Source organism: Solanum stenotomum, chromosome 6, assembly GCF_019186545.1.
Source record: "Solanum stenotomum isolate F172 chromosome 6, ASM1918654v1, whole genome shotgun sequence".
Classification (NCBI taxonomy): Eukaryota; Viridiplantae; Streptophyta; class Magnoliopsida; order Solanales; family Solanaceae; genus Solanum; species Solanum stenotomum.
The window spans coordinates 50949256-50975493 of NC_064287.1; the positions used below are offsets into that span (position 1 = coordinate 50949256).

Genomic DNA, 26238 nt, shown 5'->3' on the forward strand with positions numbered 1-26238 from the left:
ACTTACATAAATTTCACCAGTTTAGGAGTTTATCATTTGAATTACTCCAGTTTGCAATACTACAAATCTTACCAGATTTATGTATTTCAGGTTATATGAGGTCAAAATTAAGTGTAATGTTTTCTAGATACACGATATCTAAGTGGATTTGCATATATTTGGGATACATAACAAATATCGATCGCCTCCCTCCCATCTTGCTCGCCGCTCTCTTATGTATCTGGTATCCCAAAATACATGTGAAATCACACTAGATACATACAAATACATGTATCTAGTATGATTCACATGTATCTGAAATAAATAACAAATCTCATTGACCTCCCTCCCTATTTTAGTGTATCCAGTAGCAAAACTACATGTATCTAAGTGTATCTTCCTCAATATATGATATGAAATTGTTGAAAGTATAGGTAATAATAGTATATATGATAGTAAAATATGTCTAATTATGTAGTTTATATCGACACATACATTTCTGGTCCTCTAAAAATAGTAAATTTTGGAGGACCTAACACGAGTGCGACGAAATTCTCAAAATTATGAATAAACCCTCCATCTCTAATATGAAATAGTGGGGTGGGGTGGAGTGGGGGTGGAGCAAGAAAGGTTGGTTCAATACTTGAGATATTTACTTTTTGTTTCTTTTTTCTTACTTTCCTCCACCCATCTTTCACGTGAAGCGCATGCCCACCAATTAGTCTAACCCATTTTTTATTATGAAAAAAATTTAAAAAAAATTAGAAAAATAAGTATATATATATATAAATATGATATCTTTATGCAATGAAAAATAAGATAATGGGCAAAATTTGATTTCAATTTAATAATATGATAACATATTATTATCAAGAACATATAATATAACATAACATGAAAACACGATTCCAAAATAAACTTAACTGTTATAGTGAAATACTATTATAGAAGATGACTGTTTTTTTTTTTTTTTTTTTTTAATAACATTATAGAAGATGACTGTTACAGAAAGGTCTGCTCGTAACTACTATGATAAGCCTCATAACTTGTGAAACAACACAAACTTGAAATGAAACTTATTATACTTATAAAACTTACACCAACAGAAAATTACAATACAAGAAAAAAATTGTAATTATTTTAAACAAAAAAGCAACTTTACTACCTTCTTTTTCTGAAAAAAAAAAAAAAAAACTCTATTTCTGAACTTGTACTAACATTATGTTTTTTTTTCCCTAGCCATAGTCCTATTTAGGCAATTGTAGACTAACAGCTTCATGTGAAGTTGATTTAATCAACCAGAACATAGAAAAAACATCTTCCATTCCATCCAGCAGCATAGAACTATATACTAACTCGATTAAAAGAAACGTCTTTTTTCTGTCTCTGCTAAAATAATGAACTTACAGGGACCTTGGCGCGAATGACCATGTTTGATGTGCAAAGAACTTTGAAGTTGTGCCAAGAACAGAGCTTTCTATGCTGTTTCAGCGTTGCGTAGATGTCTGTCCTGTCCATTTGTATCCCAGAAACCGGAATATGTAGTTCTTCTCTTAGACTTGTAACCTTTAACTCTTTTTTTCAATCCCTTACGCCCTCTAAGCATGACGGACATGACACCTAAGAAGCCAAAGATTGACACTGCCCACAAAACCATGATCCAAAATCTCATGGAAGTGAATGTTCCGTTTGACGTTTCAACTTGGGAGGATTCCTGAGAACTATTTTTGGGCATTTCATCGTGCCTCAAGGCCTGAATGTCGTCAACGTTTCCAAACTTCATTGAAGTTGTAGTTTCAACAGCCATTCTAGCTTCAGCATTGGTTCTAGTTTCAGCATCGGTTCTAGTTTCAGCATCAGTTTTAGTTTCAGCACTGGTTCTAGTTTCAGCACTGGTTCTAGTTTCAGCATCGGTTCTAGTTTCAGCACGGGTTCTAGTTTCAGCATTGGTTCTAGTTTCATCGACTCTGTCCTGATTTACTCTTTCACGTTTGGGCGTGGAAATAGTGTTAGGATCTGGACATTTTCTCCTCTCGTGGTGTAACCGAAGAGCTTCATTCAACGTTGTTGCACATTCTATGCTAAGCAAGTCGCGCTGTAGGGAATTGTTGTCAGTTTGATCAAGTGATGATGGATCAGGAGGATCAGGAAACTTCGCCCAACATTTGTTAACCAAGTCGGCGTGTCTCCAGTTTGCTTTGTCAAAACTCCAGTTACCAACCCTATATTCCAAGCCATAGTGGAAGACTCTATAATTAACACCGGGCTTAGGAACATATCCTGGGTATATCAGAATCTCATCACTTATGACATGCCGCAGATTCAACTGCACAACATTAAAATTCAGATTAAACAGATTGACGATTAGGGAGTACAGCACTCAGTAGCTACATCCAAACCTCGTTATAACAACATTTCATTATATAAACTGATTAAGAGAACTATTTTTTGATAATAAGCCTAGAAAAGTACCTCTGCAGCACCAAATGAGTAACCATACATCTCACTAATCCATCCAGATTCATAGATATCTCCTGTTATGTTCTTGGACCAATGAGATCTATCAAGTCGGACCTCCATGGTTTTGTGCAGCCACTGCAGCGCAAATTTCCGTAGATCATCTACATGCATAATGATTACTCCCCCAACCTTGTCACAAGCTTCAGGATGGCGAGTGTGGAGCTTTGCCAGTATGTTGTCACAGCCGATAAGGTAGCTGATTCAATATAGGAACAGAAGTAGTAGACTGGTAAAAATCTATGCAATGTGAATTCATGCAAGAATACAAGGCACAAACTGATTCGCCAAACAATTGTAAATTTGTAACGAACCATGCAATCCTCCAACAGAATGAAATTAAAGATCACAAACTTATAACCCTTACTCATAAGGAGTTGAAGCAGGTCGGCTGCGGCCTGCATTGAATTCCCATGGTGTTATTGGTCCTCTCATGATCATGTCAGCATCAAGAATCACAATGTACTCAGCATCCGTTTTCACATGATTCATCCAATGAAGAACTGCAGCCGGTTTGTTGATTGCTGGATACCTGAAATAAGCAAAAACTAGATCCGGCTTGACGTCAAAAATTTCTACATTGACCTTAGGGCTTAGTTTTTCTTATTTTATTTTATTAAGAAGGGGGAGAGATAGTTGAGGTGAGTGACAAATGTTTCATTTATTATTTTATATGCTCCCTCCACTGCTCTGACTACTCTGTTTCATTTCCTTCTAAAAAGTCACCGAAAGTGAAAGATGTCTCTGATCAAAAGGCCAAAGCCCATATGTATTGACAAGAAAGAAAAAAACTAGGAAACAATAAATTACCAATCTCCAGTTAATGGATGTCGGCTCATGGACGGTACATAGTGGGTGGGAGCTAGATCATGGCCTTTGTATTGCTTTAAATCTTCATCGGTACAGCTTAGAAGCCTTGTGATGTTCCCTGGCTGACCACTCTTGTAAAAACTGTGGACAAGCCCCACTGTTTGCCAATCAAAGTAAGTTGAGCATTCTGTAGAGAAAATGGTATGGATTTTTGGGTGTGGCTTTTCAGGCTCATTATCAACTTCTTTATGAATTTTCACCTCAACTTTTGGGTGTGGCTTTTCAGGCTCATTATCAACTTCTTTATGAATTTCAACCTCCATCATCTGTCGACTTTGGGCAGTCAAACGTTTTGGCCGACTTAGTTCAGCGAATGTTTTACTCTTTAGGAAACTAAGATACTTTGACCACTTTGGCTTAGGGCATTTAAAGGCAGCATGCTGTAATAAAAGGCCCTCATTCATGGTATTAATGCACTCTATATTCAGAAACAATGCCCTCCTTTTGTTATGATCAGATTCCATCTGTGTTATCTGCAAGAAGCAAACAATCTCAGAGATTCTAATGAACGTTACAAGAAAAAAGAATGCAAGTTATCTCGCAGAATGAATGATCCAAATAACTCCTAGTGACTAACTGCAGAAGGAATCATTACCACGCATGGATGACAGCACAATGAAGTAAAACCATTAACGTCATATTCTAAAACTATTAAACTTAGATCACTAGATTTATATTTCAAAAGCTCCAACACGGAAGCTTTTCAACTGGTCAAGTGTTTTTACCTCCAGCTTTTAAAACTCATACTATTATGTCTATGAGGAAGTGGTCATAGTTCACCACATTAGTGAGCCAGCATAGCATTACTTGCTTGCTCATTGACGTTCTAAATGGCCACGTATTTGATAGAAAGAACTGAATTAAAATGCACTGCTCTAATAGTATCAGAAATCAGCAAATTTGACACACCGAAGTTTGTTTTTTGACGAGTATCACTGAAGTCACTTATACTTAAATTAAGTATGAAAGTTTACGTTTACTAGTATAAATCAAATGAGAGAGACAAAAAATAGATTCAACCTGCAAAAGAAATATAGGGTATTAAACTACTGATGAATTTGTTACTCCGTTGCTGATAATACATGTTACTTTCAGTCAGAGATTATGAATACAGAAGACTAATAAGAAATTTAAAATAGTAAGTGTCTTAGTATATGAAAGATTTAACAGATAGCATAGCTTATATCAGCTCAAGTCAGCCTAATTTACTTCATAACGTGGTGGTCGAAGCATCACCCATAGAAGGCAACAAGATTAAACATACTCTATCACTCACACCAACCACCTGCACTTGCTGTATATATGAATTTGTCATTTAACAAGTTTGAGTATCAATTGACATTGAATTGTTTCCTTCAGAGTATATTCAGCTGAGTCATTTCACAAAATGGAACCCATGCAGGTAAAAAACAAAAAGAAATTTATAATATGCATAGACAAATGATCTATTTTAATGGTGCACACAAAATTTTACCTCTCGGGGATAAGGAGGTTCAGGGAAGAGCCGGCTGCAATCATAGACAATGTCGTCTTCATGGTGGTCTAGTTTACTGAATGACCAGTTTCCAACATTAAAAGGTAAGCCATAATGCATAAGAATAGGCTCAACACCCTCTCGTGGAGTATATCCAGGGTATATCATCAAGTTATCGTTGATCTTATGCCGGAGTCCTACCTGACAAATCAAACATCAAGGATATATACATAATCTTAATAAAAGATTAAAAAAGCAGCAACAGATATCTGCAAAATAAAAGATGAACCAATGAAACAACTTGCCTCGGCAGCACCAAATGAATATCCATACATCTCACTGATCCACCCTGTGCCATAGATATCACCAGTATAGTTGGTTGGCCAGTGAGCTTTGTCTTTCCGTACTTCTTCAGTCTTTGAAAGCCATAAGGGTGCTAAAGCTCGAAGATCATCTATATGCATGGCTAATAGGCCACCAACCTTGTCACAAAGTTCAGGATGCTTTGTATGCAGCTTTGCAAGAATATTATCGCATCCAATTAAATACCTAATTATGAAATAAACTCTTTGGAATCAACAAGTCCTCAATTACGGTGAACAATCAATCTGACAAGAAGGTTTATATAATTAAGGATCGTGAAATTTTGCTAAGGGATGCTGCAGGTTGTCAAGACAACACCAAAAATAGTCGTCACACAAACATCTTCTAGGTGCGTTTTTAATTCTTTGATGTTTATGGCTTTCCTTGAATCAAAAATCTACTTTCACATGCCAAGTGCAACAAGAGTTGATGAGCTGATACAAATCTATAGAGGAAGTGAAAGGGATTATTTCTTTTCTAATTCACTTTGGTTATGTAGATCTTTACAGTTGATGACCAAAAATCTAAGATGTTTTCTAGACATGTTTTGAGAAATATAGATGTTTCCTGGACATATATTGTTCAAGTAACCGTTAAGTTAAATGATTGCAAATTATCTTTGTTTCCATCAAGAAATTTGTTTGCTTCCACATCAAGATCTTACTAAAATAGTGAAACTAAAAATGGGTAAAATGAGAATTTGGTTTTACCCATAATACGCAGAAACAGGCTTCCCTTTCTCTGCCCCAATCTCCCATGGTACGATTGGACCTCGAATGATCATGTCTGCGTCCAGTATGACAACCCAATCAACATTGTCTGCCTCTTTGCTGTATTTAAGCCAGTGAACAACTCCAGCCGGTTTGTTAATTGCAGGATACCTGCAGAACAAATAACAGTATTATCTTCTATGATCGGCATTACAAGCTTTTACTGTTGCCTTTAAACAACACAAGTTGAACCAAATCAGATAAGAGGAAGATTATGACATAAAAAGAAACAAAGAGAATTGACAAAGATATCAAGAAAAAACATAAATTGCATTTATTTATTTTCTAGGAAGGAAAAACAGGTTGAAATGTTGTGAATAACACACTGGCAAAATGGTTTGTGTTACCAAGGATGATCCACGAATGGTTCTTTGTGCAAATATAAGACTAATTCTATAGTTGAATATGTCCAACTCAAATAATGAATAACATCATCCACTAGAAGAAAATGAGAGTATGGCAAAATTCTACTGAAGTAAAGTAGAGGAGAAGAACTGACCCATGAAACCAATAAAGCTAGAAGCGAACAATCAAGGCAGTTAGCAAGACAGTTAAAAAGAGTGACAGTTGAGCAAACAAAGACCAGAAGATGCAATATAAGAGCAAATAATCTCACCAATCTAATGGTAATGCAATTACCAAGTATTCTTCCTTTCTCCTTCTCCAAGTAAAACAAATGTCAATTAATCAAATTCTATCTTTATCAATCATCAATACTGGTTGTTGTTGTATCAATCATCAATACTGGAGCAGTTAACATAGAACTCAAGGATATCCAATTCAAAATTAATAATCGGGACGAAATCCAATCTTTCTATTATCGTGATATCTCAATCGCCTTTGAACTTTTTATATCATTAAATTCTTGATATTTAAAAACCGCCCTAACAACAATCAACACTAATTTCTATACAAACTTGCATATCCAAAAGAAGAAGGAAAATAAAGAAGGATCAATCACACAACATTTTATAAGTCCGCTCCAACACCTTCATCGAAAACAACATATTTCTATCTATCCATATTTTTTAATGTTTAAAGCCATCAAGGTCAGCATTGAATCAAACATGTAAAATTGAGGGCAAAAACCAGATAAAGATTGCAACGACACAAACACGGACAAAGATGATACCTTTGCTGGAAAAACAATATAATTTCATTTCTTCATATTCTTAACCGTTCAAAGCCAAAAGCCATAAGAATTGAAAATCCAATTCAACATTGAAGCCAACATAGAAAGGTGAAGGAAAAAGAAAAAAAAAAACCAGTTCGGCAATAAACACATAAAATCGAAGGCAAAAACCAAATAAAGCTGGCAATCACACAACACTAAACAAAGCTGATCTTCCTCATTGGAAAAAACATCATAATCTCATAATCTAAATCATTTGAAGCCCCAAAATCCACAACAATCAGAAATCCAATGCAGCACTGAATACATACATAAAATTTAACGCAAAAACCAAAAAATGGTGGCAATCACACAAACGTAAACGGAACTGATATCTCAGTTGGAAAAACAACAATATATCATCTGTTCATCATCTTAACAGTTCAAAGCCATCAAAGTCACAAGAATCAAAAACCCAATCCAGCATCTTTATCACCAAACACACTAGGCAAAGCTGACCCTCTTGGAAAAAACAAAACAAAATATCATTTTTTTTCTCAATCTTAATTGCTCAAAGCCATCAAAATCACAAGAATCAAAAACCCAATTCAACATTTTATCATCAACAACTCATGCATCCACAAAAAACCCGAGAAGTATCAATTTTTGATCTTCTTAATAGCTCAAATCCATCATAATCACAAGAATCAAAAACCCAATTCAGCATTTCATCATCAACAACTCATGCATCCGCAAAAAACCCGAGAAGTATCAATTTTTCATCTTCTTAGTAGCTCAAAGCCATCAAAATCAAAAAATCAAAAACCCAATTCAGCATTTTATCATCAACAAGTCATGCAACCACAAAAAAAACCAAAAAGCATCAATTTTTCATCTTCTTCTTAGCTCAAAGCCATCATAATCACAAGAATCAAAAACACAATTCATCATTTTATCATCAACAACTCATGCATCCCCCCCAAAAAAATTAAAAGTATCAAATTTGCATCTTCTTAATAGATCAAAGCCATCAAAATCACAAGAACCAAAAACCCAATTCAGCATTTCATCATCAACAACTCATGCATCCACAAAAAACCCGAAAAGTATCAATTTTTCATCTTCCTAATAGCTCAGCCAACATAATCACAAGAATCAAAAACCCAATTCAGCATTTTATCATCAACAACTCATGCATCCACAAAAAACCTACAAAGTATCAATTTATATCTTCCTAATAGCTCAAAGTCATCATAATCACAAGAATCAAAAACCCAATTCAGCATTTTACAATCAACAACTCATGCATCCACAAAAAAAACCCAAAAGTATCAATCTTTCATCTTCTTAATACCTCAAAAGCCATCAAAATCACAACAACCAAAAACCCATTTCAGCATTTCATCATCCACACCACATGCATCCACAAAAAAACTCAAAAACCCCACAAATAATTAAAGCTCAAGAATTTACCAGTCACCAGTTTTAGGATGTCTACTCATAGAAGGAACCTCAAAAGTAGGAGCCAACTCCATCCCTCTATAACCCTTCCTCTCATCTTCAGTACAGCTCAACAATCTTGTAATAGGCCCAGGTTGCTTAGCCTTCCTGTAACTATGCATAAGTCCAACCGTTTGCCAATCGAAGTAATTCTGACACTCTACAGAAAACAAAGTGTGGATCCTCCATGGAGCCTTTTGGGTATCAATCTTTTCTGGTTCTTGACCACTGATTAAACTCAATGTCAGCACCAAAAACACCAAGATTGCTTTTTTCTCCATCATAAACACCAAAACTCAAATGGGTATCTCTGTATTGATCTCAATTTCATGATTTTGGTAGAAAGTCAAAGGTTTCTTGAATCATTTTTTTTATTAAAATTTTTGTCTTGATGCTGTATGATCTAAAGATCGTGGATGATTAAGGAGTATATTAATTCAATAATGTAAACAAGAGTGATCTGTAATTTTTGTGAACTGAAAATGGAAATGGAAAATTAACAAAAAAAATTAAAAATAAATAAATAAATAAAGAGAGCTGTCTTTCATGTGTTCTTGAATAGGCAGTGAGAGAGAAGGTGGCTAATTTTAGCCAACGTTTATTTAATTGTAAAAATTATAAAAGTCTTTAATTACCAAACTTTAAAAAAGGACATGAAAATTATACCCTATAAATTTGAGGTTATATTAAAAAAAAACATTAAAATAAATAATTTTTAGATTTTGTAAATGAGATCATTGTGTTTTTGGACAACAATAATAACATTATAGCTAGTGAAATCAATAAGTGAGATCTGAAAAAGGTAAAATTTAGCAGATTTTACTTACCTTATATTTTTGGAACAAAATTAAAGAGAATAAGATTTCATATAAATAGGACTTAAACCTACTCCTTACATTCCAATTATTTATGTGACGGGAAAAATAGGATTATAAACTTAATTATTTTCAAATTTAAAAGTGTGTTATTTTTTAAAATGAATTTGAAAAGAAAATGTATTAGATAAATTAAAACAAAATAAATGTTTGACTATAAGCTTGACAAAATTATATCATGCAAATAAGTAGAGTAAAATTTCAAGTGTTGACTTATCAAGTAATTTAAAAATGACAAATAATTAATCAATTGCCATACTAAAGAGATCTTAGATCCAAATCTTGCAAACTTGCATGATGAATTAAGAGTAGAAAAATTATATTATCCATTTGTTTAATTATATTTGTTTTATTTAATTGGTCAAATGAAGTAGGTGCAAGAAGCAATTTGTTCCAATACTGATATTCAAAACAAACAAAAAGAATGGACTGTTGATACATTTGATATTTAATTATTTTCTATTGTTCTATGTTATATTTGTAATCGAGAATCCTATTCAGAATTTAAACTCTATCTTAAGAGATTAAAATTGAACAGATTATATTATAAAACAAATTATAAGAGAGAAAATAAAGGAAGAATATAAAGCTTTTCCCGTTATATTACAACTACACCTCAGCCCCAACTAGTTGATCGTTGGGGTCGAATATATGAATCGTCCGTTTAGCCTTAACTTTTGCACTATACAAATCAAATTAGTCCTTATAATATGATGAATGTCTATACTATAGTTTTCTATATTCAAACAAATGATTTGATACTTGATTTAGCATAACCATTTGAAGGAACAAAAGTAGTTGGTGTTATGTTGTTGATTCTATTCCTTCTAAGAGAATTTGGATCTATTCCTGCCTTGTGGGCTGCAATTACACCTATGGCTTCCCAGTAGTTTGACACCTTCACCTGCAAAATAAAGGAGAAGTCGTACGTCAATATGATAGTGTCCAGACCAGCTTACACACACCTCCAGGTTCTATTTCTATAAAAAAGGAACGAACGTTTATTTTAGGGGGAGAGGGGGAGGCGCACTAGTGATATTGTCCGCTTTGGGCCTAGGCCCACACGACTTTATAGACACCCTAAGACACTTGAACTCTATGCTCTGATACCATTTGTGACAGCCCAACCCACTAGTGATATTGTCCACTCTAGGCCTAGGCTTGCACGACTTTAAAACTTGTCACTAGTTGGTAAGGTCTGCTTACTTAAACACCCACATCTCTCCTGTGTTTTGTCGATGTGGGACTTCTAATCTTAAGCTGGAGCGTCACAGTTTAGTATTCGTATTTCCCTTATACTATCTGTCAGTACCTCTTAAGGGTCGTTTGGTTACCGGGATCAAGATACTAATCCCAACGCAACTTTTGGGTTACATTTATTCAGTGATTGGTTATTGGCATTAGCTAATATCAGTATAATTTATACCAAAATCTTAATCTTGGTATTGTCTGGAATATGTTGCTCGGACTCTTCAAAAATGTCGCAGGGTGCGTGTCGGACCCTCCAAAAGTAGTGCATTTTTGGAGGATCCGACATGGTTGCGGCAGCCTTTTTAGAGAGTCCAAGCAACTTAAGACTGGATAACCTTGTTCCAAACCAAACGACCCCCTAATCAATAACATCAACTACTACACCTCAATCACAAACAAGTTGGGGTCGGCTATATGAATCTCGCTTCTTTATTTAAGCTCATTTCATATCAAAATCAAGATTATTGATATTATGCATGGTGCAGGTAAATAATCGTTGCGCAGTGTACATGCTACAAGCTAAAGCTCTCTACTGAATATGAAACATGCATAGACACTTCATGTTAAGTTGCAGGTTGCGAATAGAACAAATAGACAATAAATAAGGTATTTGCAATTAACATTTGAACTTACAGCTTCAATACCAAGTGAGTCTGGTGTATCATTCAGAACTGTTTGATTCTCTTCAACAGCAATTATAAGAGGCTGCAAAATATGAGCAAATAGGGAAAATGGGATTACTGTCGAGAAAGCAGAAGATGTTTGACTGGCTGTCGAAAATACGCTCCCTCCCAAATGACTAATTTGGGCAGCATGACTAGATTTGGAATTGTAAGCCATATTCTACTGATAGACACTTCAGTTCACATGCCACGAAGAATGACGTTAGTAAACACTTCATACTTCACCTTCTCAAATCAAATGACCAAAAATGAAGAGTGATAATTAGACCAAATATGACCACAAAGAAAAGGTTGTTATTTATCTCTCTTATTCTTCCTCCCTGTACTTAGTTCCTACATCATCCGCTAAATTTAACCCCTTCTAGTTCCTTCATAAGCAGCTAAATTCTACACCAACAACATACCCAGTATAATCCCATAAGTGGGGACTGGGAGGGTAGTGGGGAGGGGCAGACCACCTTCCCAGCCTTGGGAAGGTAGAGAGGCTGTTTTTGAAAGAACATCGACTCATATAAAGCAAATAATGGAAATAATGAAGAAGAAAATAGTAGCAATAGCAAATAATACGATATCAGCTGCTAAATTTTCTATCCTTTATTTTCCTTTTGCATGCCTCAATCCCAACGAGTGCCTAACTCGCAGGTAAAGTCATTCACTCCAGCTTACTATATCTCCAATGAAAAAGAAAAGGTAAACGTATACTCCTCTCCTATCAAAAAGGAAAAAAGTATAGAACACAACTAAACCAAGAATATCAGCAGATAATTAGTCTCCTATCTAACAATAGTAGTATTAGAGGAAGTTTAGGCAACCATATGGTACCACTGTCATGACAAAGGAAGAAGAGAGAAGTAGTGTAAGCTGGGGCACGGAATACTCATAAATATGAAAAGGATGAGGCGCTTTCTTTTCTTTCTATCCAACCGCTGGAAGGGATAGGGGATTGGGGTGATTCTGATTTAATCAACAGAGTCAGCTGTCGAAGGCCTAACTCGCAGCCTAGCAAACACTAAACTCACCCAGTTGATGTCAATAGATAAAGAGCCAATTACCTTGTTTATTTTACGATTGGCAAATGCAAGAGCACCATCTCCACGACAAGCATCAATCGGTAGAATCACACTGTCAACATCACCAGCTACAATGCAGTTGTCTGAAAAATTATTGCCCTTGACCAAAAACTGTGGTGCAGTGCTAAGCCCAGCAAGGACACACGGCAAGAATGTAAATCCTATCTGTCAGAAGATTGAGGTAGAGAAAAGGACAAAAACCCAAAACAAAAAAGATATTATGAGAATGCAAAAGACGCTAAAAAGGGTGCAGTATTAGCAGTTTATACATCTTCATGGTTTTCTGAACCAAGTCATATCTCCCTCTTACTCATTGCAAATGCAGAAGAAATCATTTCAACACCTTATAAACTATTTAAGCTCCTCTTGAGAGTGAATATCTCACGCAAGAGAACATTCACATGGCTAAAATTATCATGTTTCCATTTTAAGATGACTAAAAAAACTCACCTATAAAGAAACTAAAAAGAAAAACTCCCCTGCACTATCCTCTCGTAGGAAACAAAGTCGCAGAGGAGTTATGTCCTGGCTATTCCACAGAGATACCCAGTCTTTAATGAAAAAACAAATTTCTTCATGATTAAACAGCACACATGGTGTGAGCTTAAATATTGTAAGATTGACGGGACAACCACTTACCTCTTCAGCAGCTGATTTTGGGCATACTGCCATGTTTAATTGAGGAGGCAATACTGCAGGAGCATGTGCGCAAGGAATCTGAAAACTCTTCACCACTAAGTGACTTATAACAGCCTCCACACCTGCCAAAAGATCTATCCCCTATAGAATTAAGGGTACAAAAATAAAATTGAGATCAGGAATTTACGTATTAAACAATACAATGAATTTCCTCTCTTACAAACAGTTAAAACTTAAACAGCACAACCAGCAAGCAATCAGCGGAAGATGGTAATTCAAACTGATGTTTATACAAACTTAAATATTACACCTTCTATTTAGATGATTTCACACACATGCGTTATGGCAAAATTATAGAGACACAAAACTTTCTGAATAGTGGAAGTAGAACTGCCTATAGCCATGAGAAGAAAAAGGAATGATATTTGTCTATAACGAGCTCATGAATTGTGACCATTTTGTATCTAGAAATTTCGAATAGATACTATTGAGGACTACATTTGCAAATGAAATGAGAAGCTAGTCATAGAAAAAATTAATACCACTCCTTGTCGATAATCATCCAAGTCTTCAATATCATCGTCTGGAAAGCGTGCCACAACCGCAAGTGCATCTACCTTACACTCATTTCGCAAGTTCTCCACAGCTCTCAGTAGTGAATCTGGACGCTGAATCCTCCCTGTTGATTGGCCACTTGTTGGATCAACCCATTTTTCCACCTTTACATACACCAGGTGTTAGCTATTTGTGATCCATTTAGAAGTTAATGTGAAGTTAATAATAAATATAGACGTGATAATGACACTGTCATCAAGGAAAATATATATATATATATATATTTTATCTACCATGAGATATGTTTTTCTTTTATAAGTAAAGGGAAATACTATGAGATGTGAAATACTAACTAAATGATTTCATCAAACTTAATGTCCCTAACTAAGAGAAACAATCTCTGTTTAGCAACAAATGTTTATATTGAAAGTGTCAAAATGATGATATGTCCATACAGTGGAAGAAAACCTGGTCCAAAGCAAAATAAAGCTGAAGCCACATATTAGGACATAATTTATCTTCATAAGAAAGGGATCAACAGTTGATTATCCTCTTTCTCATTCCGCTCTGTCTCAAAAGTCTACAATTTTTAAAATGCTTCAGTAGCTCTTTTCCTTTGAGCATTTTCTTATACATCTTATTCTTTGGCTAACTTTTTTTTTTAGTAACCGTGGTGTCTAAACCAAGTTGCGCGCACCTCGACTAGTTCCATGGAATACCGCCACCTCCCACCATCAGCAGGTGTAAGGTAACACTGTCCACCAGCACTAGGACAGATGTGAAGAAATCACCTAGTGCTTTCACCTCTGCTGGGATTTGAACCCGAGACCTCATGGTTCTCAACCACTACGCGACACCCTTGGGTGCATTCTTTACCTTCTCTGAACAACTTCCAGCATTTCCCATACTTTTCCTGACTAGTCCCAAAAGATTCCATATTAAGATTGAGAAACCATTTATATTATGAGCACTGAAAGCAAGACAAAGGACTTCCCTCAGGAAAAACTACATATATTGCTCCTATCATATTAAATATCTAGGGACATGATTACTGTGCATTACATTGAGCCTATGAAAATTCAACTTAGAAGATAAAAAGCATACCAGTAAAGGGGTGTCAGTTACAGTGTATCCCACTATTGGCAATCCAAGGGAAGCTCTTGTTGCATCAACCACTTGTAGGTGGCGCATAAGAAGTTCTTCCTCTATCCCAGCATCAAAAACCAATCCTACCTGCTGCACGTTATAAGTTCACAATGTGATTGCAAGCTGAACGGAAGATAAAAGCTTGGAAGCATCAGGGATGTAGTAACAATTGGAGTAGAGCTCAGATTTCACAGGACAAATGAGCAAAATATTTTACAGCTTACCCTATTTTGATGAACTGGTTGCAGTGCCCAGAGACCTTCAGCAAATCGATCAAGTGCATAGCCTTCAACATAGAGTGCATTTGGCATGGGCCAGTACAGCATTGCTGCATTAAGAACCTGTATGACTTATAAATTTACAGAGAGTTAGGAAAATGCATGTGAATCCAAACTGCAGATAGTGTTTCCTACTCTAGATTGACTGCCTAAATTACTTCATCCACACAATTATTGCCACAAAGTTCCAATCATTTTTCTTCTCCTGACCTGATGTTTAAATCGTTGATTCCTTTTTTTTCTTTTTGATAGCCATGGTATCCGAGCCAGCTAGCACGCACCTTGACTAATTTAACGGTGTACCTGCTACCTCCACCACCACAAGCACTGGGTGACTCTATTAAACAACGGTTGGACAGTGGGAAAGATCACCAAGTGTTTTTGTCTCCGCTGGAATTTAACCTAAGACCTCATGGTTCTCAAATCACTTCATTGGCCAAGCCACACCCTTGGGTGCAATGATGGTTCCTTATTTTATTGACAATTTAAAGAAGCTACTAAAACTGATGCTATTTTGGCCCTTAAGTACATGAAATATTCTTCAGTTTCTATTGTTGGGAATCTAATCCCATAAAATTGCTCAGTTCCTTGACTTGTCTCTCCATATTGTAATTTTCACTCCAACAGTTTTTGTGATATACCAAGAGTTTAAGTTCCAGTTAGTGACTCAGCTAGGAAGTGCAATAGTAAAGAATGTAAATCTAATGTTGCAGAGACTGTTAAATTAATTGAGACAAAATTAAGAGAAATAGCTAAGAGACAAAATCTGCTTAAATGTTCAGCCAAACAACACATCATTCACACTAATTACACTGGTGCGACATTTGACAAGTAATGACATATCATGAGAGGTAAAATGATAGCTACAGTGATCCTGCATCATTTCCTCTATAAAAACACTATTATATTAAGGACAACCCACATTTGAAGCCTAAGAATTTTTCTGAAAAGAAAAGCTACCACCTGCATTTCAAAGTCGCAAACCAACTGTCAATAAATTTTCAGTTCAAGTTGAAGGATCCCTAAATTGAATCCTTAACATATCTTAACTCCCATTAACGATAAAATATATTCAATGTGTAAGTTTAGACGGATAGATTAGCTCCTTGATCAAACTCTATCATATCAGTCCTTATTCAATTACTATAACAAATGGTCAGCCAATAGTTCTAAAATTATCAAGGGTGAGCACATTGTTTGGCAAATAGAGGCCAAAATCCTTAATACTGTTTTTTCTAACAACGGTGGTGGTATTCGCGTCAGCTTGTGCACACCTCGACTATTCTACAGATTACAAACTACCTCTTAGCAACACGCAGGTACTAGATAACTCTGTCCACCTAGGCTTATACATATTGGAGCAAATCACCTGGTTTCGTCAAACTGATTCGACCTAGTAATTTTTCGTTATAGATGCCTAAATGGCTATCAAGGGTGAGCACATGGTTTGGCAGATACTCCACAAAGGGAATACACAAAGTAAAATTCCATCAAGACAAATAAATGCTGCCATAATAAAACAAGATGAGAAAAAATCATACATTAGGATGAGAAATAAGGCAGTCAACAACAGAGGAAAGAGCTCGAGCAACAGGCAAAGCATCACCAGCATAGCCACCAATAGCTGCTCCAACACCAGTAGGCACTATCATCACACTTGTATACTCCCTCTTAAACTGCTCAAATAACCATCAAAACACACACAAACAACAATTAACTCAATTGGGAACTCATTAAATCTGATTTCTTGAAATCCCAACAAATAAAAATCAAGTCTTGGTGAATAAAAATTGTACCTTGTTATTTTGCAAGAACAAGCTGGAACATGAAATTCTGAACTTGGAAGGTGAATATTGGGATTTTGGGAGAATACATTGATGACCCATTGAAGGTGAGTAAAGATTAAGGCCTAATGTAGCCATTGTTGCAGCTAATTTTACTAGAATAATTTCTCTGTTTGGCTTACTGTGGCATTTTTCTAGAAGTAAAGAATGGAATTTTGTTAAGAAAGAGGATAATGGTGATATGAGGTTTATGAAAAGGGTATTTGTCAATTTCACCCATTGTAAAACTACAAGATGTCATTTTACTGTTTATAATTTTAGCTATTTGTCAATTTATTTTATTTTTTATGTTTTTACTTCTGTTTAGATCGAGAAAAATATCTATCAATTAATTTCAATCTACTCCTAACAAGTTGATAGATCGAAATAGTACATTATACATCTGTTAGCTAGTCGTGGAGGAGATTTATATCAGATCTATGTCCATGTTTCGATTTTTTAACTTTTTGACCCTTTTTTTGACAACTAGGACACACCCCATTTTCCTAGGACTCTTTTTTGCCAACTCTCCGCTTGTGAGTTCCTCAGGCTTCAGGCTAGGAGTGTACATCAATCGGTTCGATTTTATAGATTATCGGTTTGATTTATTGATTTTTGATTCTTAAATATGTTAAGCCAATAACCAAATCAATAAGAGAATTTTTTATCGGTTTTCGGTTTAACCAATTAGAAAATACTTATAAAATAAACATATGACTTCTCTAATATATTTGATGCGACAACACAATAGTGTAATGAAAAAACTATACAAGTGTATCACAAAGAGAAATTAAAAAGAATAGGGTTCTTACTTTAGATTTCAACGTTTTGTATAATATGAAGTTGTGAACTAAAAGTCACTTTGAAGTGTGAGTTGAACGCTAAAGGATAAAGACGGTAACCAGTAAGGTATTGAGACTAATATAGTAATATTTATGTACAAGTAAATGTAGTAAATTACTAGTCTTAATGGGCTATCGATTTACCAAATAACTCAATATTAAAAATCAATATCGACCCGATAGATCAATAATATTTTTTTTTATAAATTATTAAAATATCGTTAATTCAATAACCCAATAACAATAAACCAATAATATTTTTTTCAATTTGATTTATCGATCGATTCAGTTTTTTACGCTCCTACTCCATGCATTCCCTTACCCAATCATATCTATAGGATTTTTGGTATATCAATTGCAAAAAAAGAATATTCTTTATTAACTAAAGGATCATATTTTTAAAAAGGCTTAATAACATTTTTGGCTCCAATTCTTGGTAAAATTTGATTTCATTTCTTGTAATATTGACCAAGTATATTTACATGCACGTTTAATTCTTTTTGCAAGTGAATCATTACAATTTTTCGTACCAATTACTAATGATTTTACTATTTAGTTAGTACTTAGTCGTACATTATTTTGCAATCCAAATTATATTAGGACTATGATTTTCCCTTTCGCCGCCTAATAATTTTTTTATAAATAAATTAAAATACCCTTCCTTCTCCCATTGTCTCTCCCAAATCCCAAAAAAAGCCCTCCGCCTCCGCCCTCGCTGGAAAATCCGTTCTCACTCCGGTATGTCGGTGACGATAAGGACAAGTTTGGGAGATGATTCGATAAACAACAGTGTGCTATGGGTTTGTAATTTGAATTCGGTAACTGAAGACGAAGACCTATATACAATCTTCTCGCGCTTTGGAATCAATATTGAATATTCAACCAGACCATATTGGGTGAAAGCTAGATAACTAAGTCCTTTTTTATTAATGTTTTTATTGCTTTCTTTTGGTTCAACTATAAATACTAACAACTACTAATTAAAAAAGAACTTGCATAGTTAGTTTCAATACTCAACTTCTCCGTTGAACAACAATAACATACCCAATGTAATCTCATAAAATGACAATTGCTGAGAACCAATTGTCTTACAAATTTTTACTGCGGAGAGTGTGAAAATAGGGGAAGTTTATGGTGAACATTTACAAAGTTGATCAAATTATTCATAGTCTACCTCTTTTACACCACTCTCAAGTGCAATGCCAAGTCATTTTTCATAAAGTTCATTAAAACTAGAATCTGAATTAAACGTTTTAAAATTTTAAAATTGTCTGTGTAAAATTTTGAGTCTCTATATCTCTCCATCATATAATCCACTATTTTCACGTGTTCTCGATTATTAAATGCAATTGTCACGTTGGGATGAGTGAACAAGGCCCGTAGCTTCATTTCACGAAAATGACATGTGGTGATTTATTTTCAAAAATTTGACTTCTTATATCATTCCTTATTTAGGTAGAAAATCTCAATATTTAGAATTCTATTAAAACTTTACCTTATAAAAATAAGGGAAAATTACGTGGTTAAGCAAATTTATATTACTTAATTACTCATTATAGCTATAGTTTGCTATAATTACCACTCGCGACTAACATTATACATTAATTACGTGGGCTGACTTCGGGTTTGTATAATTAGTCACGTTTGTATATGTATAATTCACCAGAATATACAATTACATATGTGTAATACAGAATTATCTAACCGATATACATATACAATTCACCTCTCTCCCACTCTTTACGCTCCTCGCTCACCTCTCTCCTCCCTTTCCCAATCTCGCTCGCCTCTCTCCTCCATCTCCCAATCTCGCTTTCCATATATACAAATGCATATGTATAATATACATTTATCTAACAGATATACATATACAATTCACCTCTCTCCCACTCTCTGCCCTCTCTTCTTTCTCTTCCAATCTCGCTCGCCTCTCTTTACTCTCTCCCAATCCCTCTCACCTCTCTCCTCCCTCTCCCAATCTTGCTTGCCATATATACAAATACATATGTATAATATACAATTATCTAACTGATATACATGTACAATTCACCTACCTCCCACTCTTTGCCCTCTCTTGCTCGCCTCTCTCCTCTCTCTCTCCCAATCTCGCTCGCCTATCTCCTCCCTATGACATGTAGCTACGAATTGTAATTATCAAACTATAGCTATGGAGAATAATTAGACTATTTTTGAGTGGCTATATGTGAAAGTTCCTGTAAAAATATATCTCCATAATTTCCGTGTATATCACAATAAATTAAAAAGTAATGACAATCACCAATTAGTTGATCATTGAGATTGAATATATGAATCATCACTGACTGTGTTTCCATTTAGCCTCACTTTTTGCACTATACAAATCAAATTAGTCCTTATAATATGATGAATGTCTATGTTATGATTTTCTCTATTCAAACAAATGATATAGCATAACTATTTGAAGGAACAAAAGTAGTTGGTGTTATATTGTTGATTCTATTCATTCTAAGAGAATTTGGATCTATTTCTGTTTTTTGAGCTGCAATTACACATATGGCTTCTCAGTAGTTTGACACTTGCACATGCAAAATAAAGGAGAAATCGTACTTTAATATGATAGTGTCCAAATCAACTTGCACACACCACAGATCCTTTATTGACTAGTCTTTTTCTTCTTCTTTTTTGGGATGGGACTTTGTATTCGTATTCTCCTTTTTTAGTATTCCGACACAATTTGCAAGAACGAACATGAACATGAAATTCTAAAATAGGATGGTGAATATTGGGATCTTGAGAGAATACATTGATGACCCATTGAAGGTGAATAAAGATTGAGGCCTAAGATAAATTCTTAAAATTAATAACAAGTTGAATTGGTATTAGTTTAAGACTTGTTTAGCAATTTTAATTTTAATTAGGAAAGTGTTTTTTTACTTACGCCCTAACACAAAAGGCGTATGCCCAAAATGATGAGGCTTACACCTCACAGATCACCCTTGTGTGTTTTTACTATGCACCTCCCCGTCCCCTTAGGCTCAACCCGAGACTCACTCCAAAAACGTCTTTTAGAATTGTACTTTTAATAGTGAACTTTGTAGACGTGGGTGGCCCAAGGGAGAAATAGGAAGCTAGTAAAACGTTTGTTTTGGACTCCAAAATATTGAGGTCCCAAAAAAAAAATTAATAATAAATTTTATCATTTTATATTTATCTAAAATAATATTGAAGATCGTAAAAAATCAAAATTTATATACATATAAAAAAAAAGGTAAAACTATCTATATTTCATAAAATATTTTAAAATTTGAATTAAATAATTCATATATTCATATTAATAAATAAAGTTTTTACAATAACATCCAAGTTACACTTTGTTTTGTTTGGCAAACACATTTTATGAATTGAGTCTAATTATTCCATTAAACTTGTAAATTTCTATAATCGACACTAGGTGCATATTTATAAGATATATATGATGATTGATCTCTACCAAGTTTCTTGGATCATTGGCATTTACTTGAACTGGATTGACAGACAGAGCACCCATTTAAAATGCAGCATAACCTATAGCCTCTTATTTTATCTGGTATTGGTAAGAGGATCATTAAAATGCCGCATAACCTGTAGCCTCTTATTTTATCTGGTAATGGTAAGGGCGTCATTCCAAGATTACTCCAGAACAGATAAAAAAATACAAGTTCATAGGTATTAGAAAACACGAAAAAACCTTCTAAATGTGGCGATTCATGTGATTGGTAATGCTTTCGGATGAAAAACAGACGTCTCAATCACTTGTTTCCAACTTGAACAATTCATCCAACAATGTTGCAAATAAGTGGGCTCCAGCTTCAAAAATATGACAGAAAGTAATTGTGAAATCAAGAAATTCGCATTTACTTGAATTGGATTGACAGACAGAGCACCCCGTTTAAAATGCAACATAACCTATAGCCTCTTATTTTATCTGGTAATGGTAAGAGCGTCATTAAAATGCAGCATAATCTGTAGCCTCTTATTTTATCTGGTAATGATAAGGGCACCATTCCAAAATTACTCCAGAACAGATAAAAAAAATACAATTTCATAGCTATTAGAAAACACCAAAAAACCTCGCGATTCATGTGATTGGTAATGCTTCGGATAAAAAACAGACATCTTGGTCACTTGTTTCCAACTTGAACAATTCATCCAACAATGTTGCAAATAAATGGGCACTAGCTTCAAAAAGATGACAGAAAGTAATTGTGAAATCAAGGATTAAGAATGGATAGAAGATTTGTTGAAATCATGAAGAACGGATAGAACCACAGTCTGCAATCAAGAATTGGAAAATGGAATTTTTTGAAGAAAAAAAAAGTGGGAGGGAAACTGAATATAACACTTATTGACTATTTTGCCAGAAGACTATATTTTGACTCAAAAGTTCGGTAAATAGATTTTTTTAAAAAACAAAAGTGGGAAGGGAAGCGTTATATATATATATTAGTGCACAAGCTCAATATTTGTTTATAAATAATTTTTAATTAATGAAATGAAATTAAATTTGAATAAGTTATATATATTTATATGGTAGATTGGTAGTAAACGGTCATATTACTATAAAATGAATACCCGATAACTATTATTAACTTCGATAATTTTAAGTAATTTTGATTAAATAATTTTAATTTTTTTAAATCTAAAATAGGTTATATGTATTTGTATGATAGTAAATGATCTCGTTCTTCTTTCTCAAAAAATTTATGTGAGTACCCTTTATTTTCTAAAAAAATTAAAGAGCAATGTCAAAAATTGTAAATTTTCTTTTATTCGGTTAAAAAATTAATCAACATACTTTTCACCATATACCAATCCTAATGGATCCTCAACATTTGGTTATTGTACCACATAGGCACCCATGAGACCAGCTAGAATGTTGATCCTAATCAACCCCATCGCGTGATCGTGGTACCACATAGTACCAGGATGTTGATAAATATGATAATGATACTTTTTTAATGTCCACTTTGGTCCGTGATGTTTGAAATTCTTAGTGAACCATGCCTCAGAGTGTCCCCATGTAAACTGAAGATTTTGATTTAAAGTTACCAATGATGGTCAATCAACTATGCATTTTGTTATTCAACTTTCAATTTTAATTCAAAAGCCACTCAATTATTTACGTTTTTTTAGAAAGTCACTCAACTTTGAATTTTATCTGAAAAATCATTCAACTATCCGCTCTTCTCTTAGAAAGTCACTCAACTTATTAAATTGATTTTTTTAATTAAGATTTGTTGATAAATTTTTTTATTTAAAAACCAAATTTTTAAAAAATTAAAAAATATATTCATTTAAACCATTTAATGACCCAACCCCCTAAAAATATATTGATATTAACCCAATTTATCGAGTCCCTTCTCCTTCTCCCGTGCGTCTAATTTTTGGTTCTCAATACAGATGCATCCAGCAAAGGAAAATGAAAATATGAAAATCATCAAATATTTCAAACTTTCTAAGAAAAGAGTGCATATTTGAGAGAGCAAACGAGATATTAACTCAATAATCTATTATACTTAAATCGGTTATTAAATTGCATTGTTATAAATTCATTGGTCGAGAAATTTGTGTAAAATCATGAAAGAGAGAATATAGAAGATCTCATATTTCTTTAAGGGAAAAAGCATAGATTCCCCTCCGAACTTATTCCGAAAAGTCAGTTATACGCTTAAACTATCATGGTGACCTATTACACACCTTAACTACTCAAAAGTGAATTNCTCCATTTCATTTTATATGTCATTTCTTTTTATAAATATATTGGTTATTCCCTCTTCTTATGTCATATATTATGAAATTTGAGAAGTTATTGAAATTTTTATATGATTCTAAAAATATTTTAAATTGTTAGCTATTGTGATTTGTAGTACCTTTTTTTTACAGAATTTTGAAAATAATATTTATTACTCTCTTTGTTCTAATTTACGTGGCACATGCAAAATTTCAAATATTAACCATTATTTATATGTCTCTTTACTATATTATTTATATGTCACATATATATATATATATATATATGGCTCCTTTTATTAGGTGCCACGTGTCGAAAGAAGAGTGAATTTTATTCACTCTTCTTATATAGTAATAATATAGATAGATAATAAGGGTTAATTAAAATTTATAATAATTCTTAAAAAAATAAGGTAATATATGTAATAAATAAATAAGGTATCCGAATTGGTTTAGGTTCAGTTTCTTCTTCTTCTTCCTTTCTGAATCAAATTAGTATTCTTCTTCTCCGAATCGAATTAAGATTGGGATTTTGGCTCTATAAAAGTAGTGGTTGCAGATTCATCAGAATTCACAAACATAAGTTGCAGTTACCGTTCAATACACAATCATGGCGGCGGCGGCGGCATCAACTAAAGTTCCATTGTTAATGCTTGCAGAGAAGGGGGAGAATGGAGAAATTCGCGAGTTTTTTGATTTATCAAGCGGTATTACACACTCCATGAATTTACCTGAATTAGCAGGGAAGTGCTGTTTGGGTGTGGGATTTCCAGGTTGGGTTTTCACGGCTGATAAACAAGGAGATATGAATTTATTTCATATTTTCACACGGACTTTAATCAACCTCCCACACATGTCTATGTTGGAAGGTTATGATTCTGAAGAGGAACTTGGTGAGGTTGATTGTACTGATTATGTTGAAAAAGCAGTAATTTCTGCTGATCCTCTATCGTCACCAACAACAGACTATGTTTTGGGCCTAATTCAAGGTTCTCCTGCCACTTTTGCTTTCTGGAGGCCAGGAGACACTTTTTTTACTAGTCTCGGGTCAACAATACCCGAATGTGCCTATTCTGACATCACTTGGTATAATTGTAGCTTTTATGGACCTAATTTTAGAGGCGACATTGTCATCTTCAATTTTCAACACGATGATTGTGGTGGTGCAAGAGTTGTTAAAGGTATACCTGTAGACTTAATTGGCTGTTGTCAGCTCTACATTGTCTATTTAATGGGTGAACTATTAGTTATCCATAGAGACGGACCTATTAGTGATGAGGGCCAAGATACTGATCAATATGGAGCTAAAGCATTCCATGTGTACAAGATTAATGATTGTAATTATGAAGAGATTAAAGATTTGGGTGATAGGGCATTATTCGTTGGCAAAAGTGCTACTTTGGCTATGGCTATTGAAGATGATCAAGGTTCTGGATGCAAAAGGAATCATATTTATTTCACCGATGATTGTGTCGATAGCTATTTTAATCTTGAACAAGGTGGTGGCAAGGATATGGGGGTTTACAGCATGGTTGATGGAACCATTGTGCCCCATTACACTGGTCAATCTTACCACAAAGTCACTCCTCCACTTTGGGTTTAGTTTAGTTTAGTTTATTTAAGTTATGCTTTGTCTTTAATTCCTAGCTTTTTAGTTTATTTAAGTTATGCTTTGTCTTTAATTCCTAGCTTTCATTATATTTGTTTTTAACTGTTACTGAATTGGAGGTCTCTTTTTTTTTTTTTAACTAGGCTTTGTTTATTTTAGACACCTCATGTCATGCCTAACTGTGTCATTTTTTACACTTTTTCGACAATCTGCTAAATTTGTAAGGTGTGTGTAACACACTCGCTGATGACGTGTCAAAGTGACGAATTAAATAAAGACACGTGGCATGTATCAAAATATCAAAATATTTTAATGATTAATTTTATCATTTTATTTTTATCTAAAATAATATTGAAGATCGTAAAAAAATCAAAATTTATATAGATATAAGAAAAGGAAAAACTATCTATATTTTATAAAATATTTTAAAACTTTGAATTAAATAATTCATGGTTTGGTCACAAATGATTTGATTTGATATTTGAAAATTCAAAACCAACTTAGTTATGTATACCCCTAGCTCAAGAAATAATTTTTGTAAATTAAACTCTTCTTTCCTATGTAATGACCCCGACCCGAAAAGTCATTTTTTTTATAATTTTGAATAGTCATTTAACAATAGTTAATTAATTTGCGAGTAATTTATTTATTATTAACAATAATAGGCCAAGTTTGAAATATTAAAATAAGTTACTAGGTTTATTACTTTTAATACATATTATTTTATTTAGTAAAAGGAATAAGAAAGGAGTCTGGCAATAATTAACCTACGGCTTCAACATGGAGGCAGTTGGTGCCGCAAGAAAATTGTTTCGTGCTTGAGGTAAACCTCAAGTTCAACTTTTATTATTTGTAGTAATTCTAGGATAGATAGTATACATTAGTATAATTATATATCTTTGAGAGAAAGTCTAAATTTTAGTTATTGTTGTTGGAAATTTCGGCCAGAAATAATGGTAAGTATATTATATTTAAGAATTATGTAATGGCGATATCATTTAATGAATCTAATGATCTAATGATGGGTTAATCACTTGAGACTAGATTTTTGAATAATATAGGCAAGTTTGTGCATATTGACTCGTTACTGTTATTATTTTATTATTATTATAATTGAATGTGAAACGAGTTGAAA

At 34.0% G+C, this 26238-nt stretch overlaps 3 protein-coding genes across 4 annotated transcripts; 1 reads left to right on the forward strand and 2 right to left on the reverse strand.

Moving 5' to 3' along the window:
- Positions 1-966: 966 nt before the first annotated feature.
- Positions 967-9056, reverse strand: LOC125869402 (peptidyl serine alpha-galactosyltransferase). 2 transcript variants are annotated; one of them, XM_049549985.1, is made up of 8 exons: positions 8558-9056; positions 5914-6084; positions 5142-5389; positions 4841-5037; positions 3307-3839; positions 2864-3028; positions 2452-2695; positions 967-2305 (listed from the first exon to the last, which is right to left on the reverse strand). In XM_049549985.1, the coding sequence occupies exons 1-8, from the start codon at positions 8866-8868 to the stop codon at positions 1457-1459; spliced, it is 2718 nt and encodes a 905-aa protein (XP_049405942.1). In that variant the 5' UTR covers positions 8869-9056; the 3' UTR covers positions 967-1456. The 2 variants fall into 2 exon arrangements, with proteins under 2 accessions (XP_049405942.1, XP_049405941.1); XM_049549984.1 differs by having other exon boundaries at positions 4841-5041; positions 5146-5389; positions 8558-9055.
- Positions 9057-10018: 962 nt separating this feature from the next.
- Positions 10019-17077, reverse strand: LOC125869414 (uncharacterized). Its single transcript, XM_049550001.1, has 9 exons — positions 16878-17077; positions 16623-16757; positions 15028-15144; positions 14762-14890; positions 13645-13821; positions 13103-13243; positions 12446-12628; positions 11344-11415; positions 10019-10363 (listed from the first exon to the last, which is right to left on the reverse strand). The coding sequence occupies exons 1-9, from the start codon at positions 17001-17003 to the stop codon at positions 10202-10204; spliced, it is 1242 nt and encodes a 413-aa protein (XP_049405958.1). The 5' UTR covers positions 17004-17077; the 3' UTR covers positions 10019-10201.
- A 7027-nt stretch (positions 17078-24104) lies between these two features.
- LOC125868866 (uncharacterized) lies at positions 24105-25097 on the forward strand. Its single transcript, XM_049549435.1, has one exon. It carries the CDS (start codon positions 24105-24107, stop codon positions 25095-25097), a length of 993 nt encoding a protein of 330 aa, XP_049405392.1.
- Positions 25098-26238: the final 1141 nt, after the last annotated feature.

What these genes read in the sequence shown, in the direction of transcription:
- LOC125869402 (XM_049549985.1), bottom strand. Translation starts at nt 8,868, where the DNA reads ATGATGGAGAAAAAAGCAATCTTGGTGTTTTTGGTGCTGACATTGAGT. An exon ending in CATCCTAAAACTGGTGACTG is followed by an intron (nt 6,085 to 8,557) that starts GTAAATTCTTGA and finishes TTTGTTCTGCAG; the next exon opens with GTATCCTGCAATTAACAAAC. An exon ending in ATTTGGTGCTGCCGAGGCAA is followed by an intron (nt 5,038 to 5,141) that starts GTTGTTTCATTG and finishes TTTGTCAGGTAG; the next exon opens with GACTCCGGCATAAGATCAAC.
- LOC125869414 (XM_049550001.1), bottom strand. Translation starts at nt 17,003, where the DNA reads ATGGCTACATTAGGCCTTAATCTTTACTCACCTTCAATGGGTCATCAA. An exon ending in AACCAGTTCATCAAAATAGG is followed by an intron (nt 14,891 to 15,027) that starts GTAAGCTGTAAA and finishes AACGTGCAGCAG; the next exon opens with GTAGGATTGGTTTTTGATGC. An exon ending in ATGATTATCGACAAGGAGTG is followed by an intron (nt 13,244 to 13,644) that starts GTATTAATTTTT and finishes TTAATTCTATAG; the next exon opens with GGGATAGATCTTTTGGCAGG.
- LOC125868866 (XM_049549435.1), top strand. Translation starts at nt 24,105, where the DNA reads ATGGCGGCGGCGGCGGCATCAACTAAAGTTCCATTGTTAATGCTTGCA.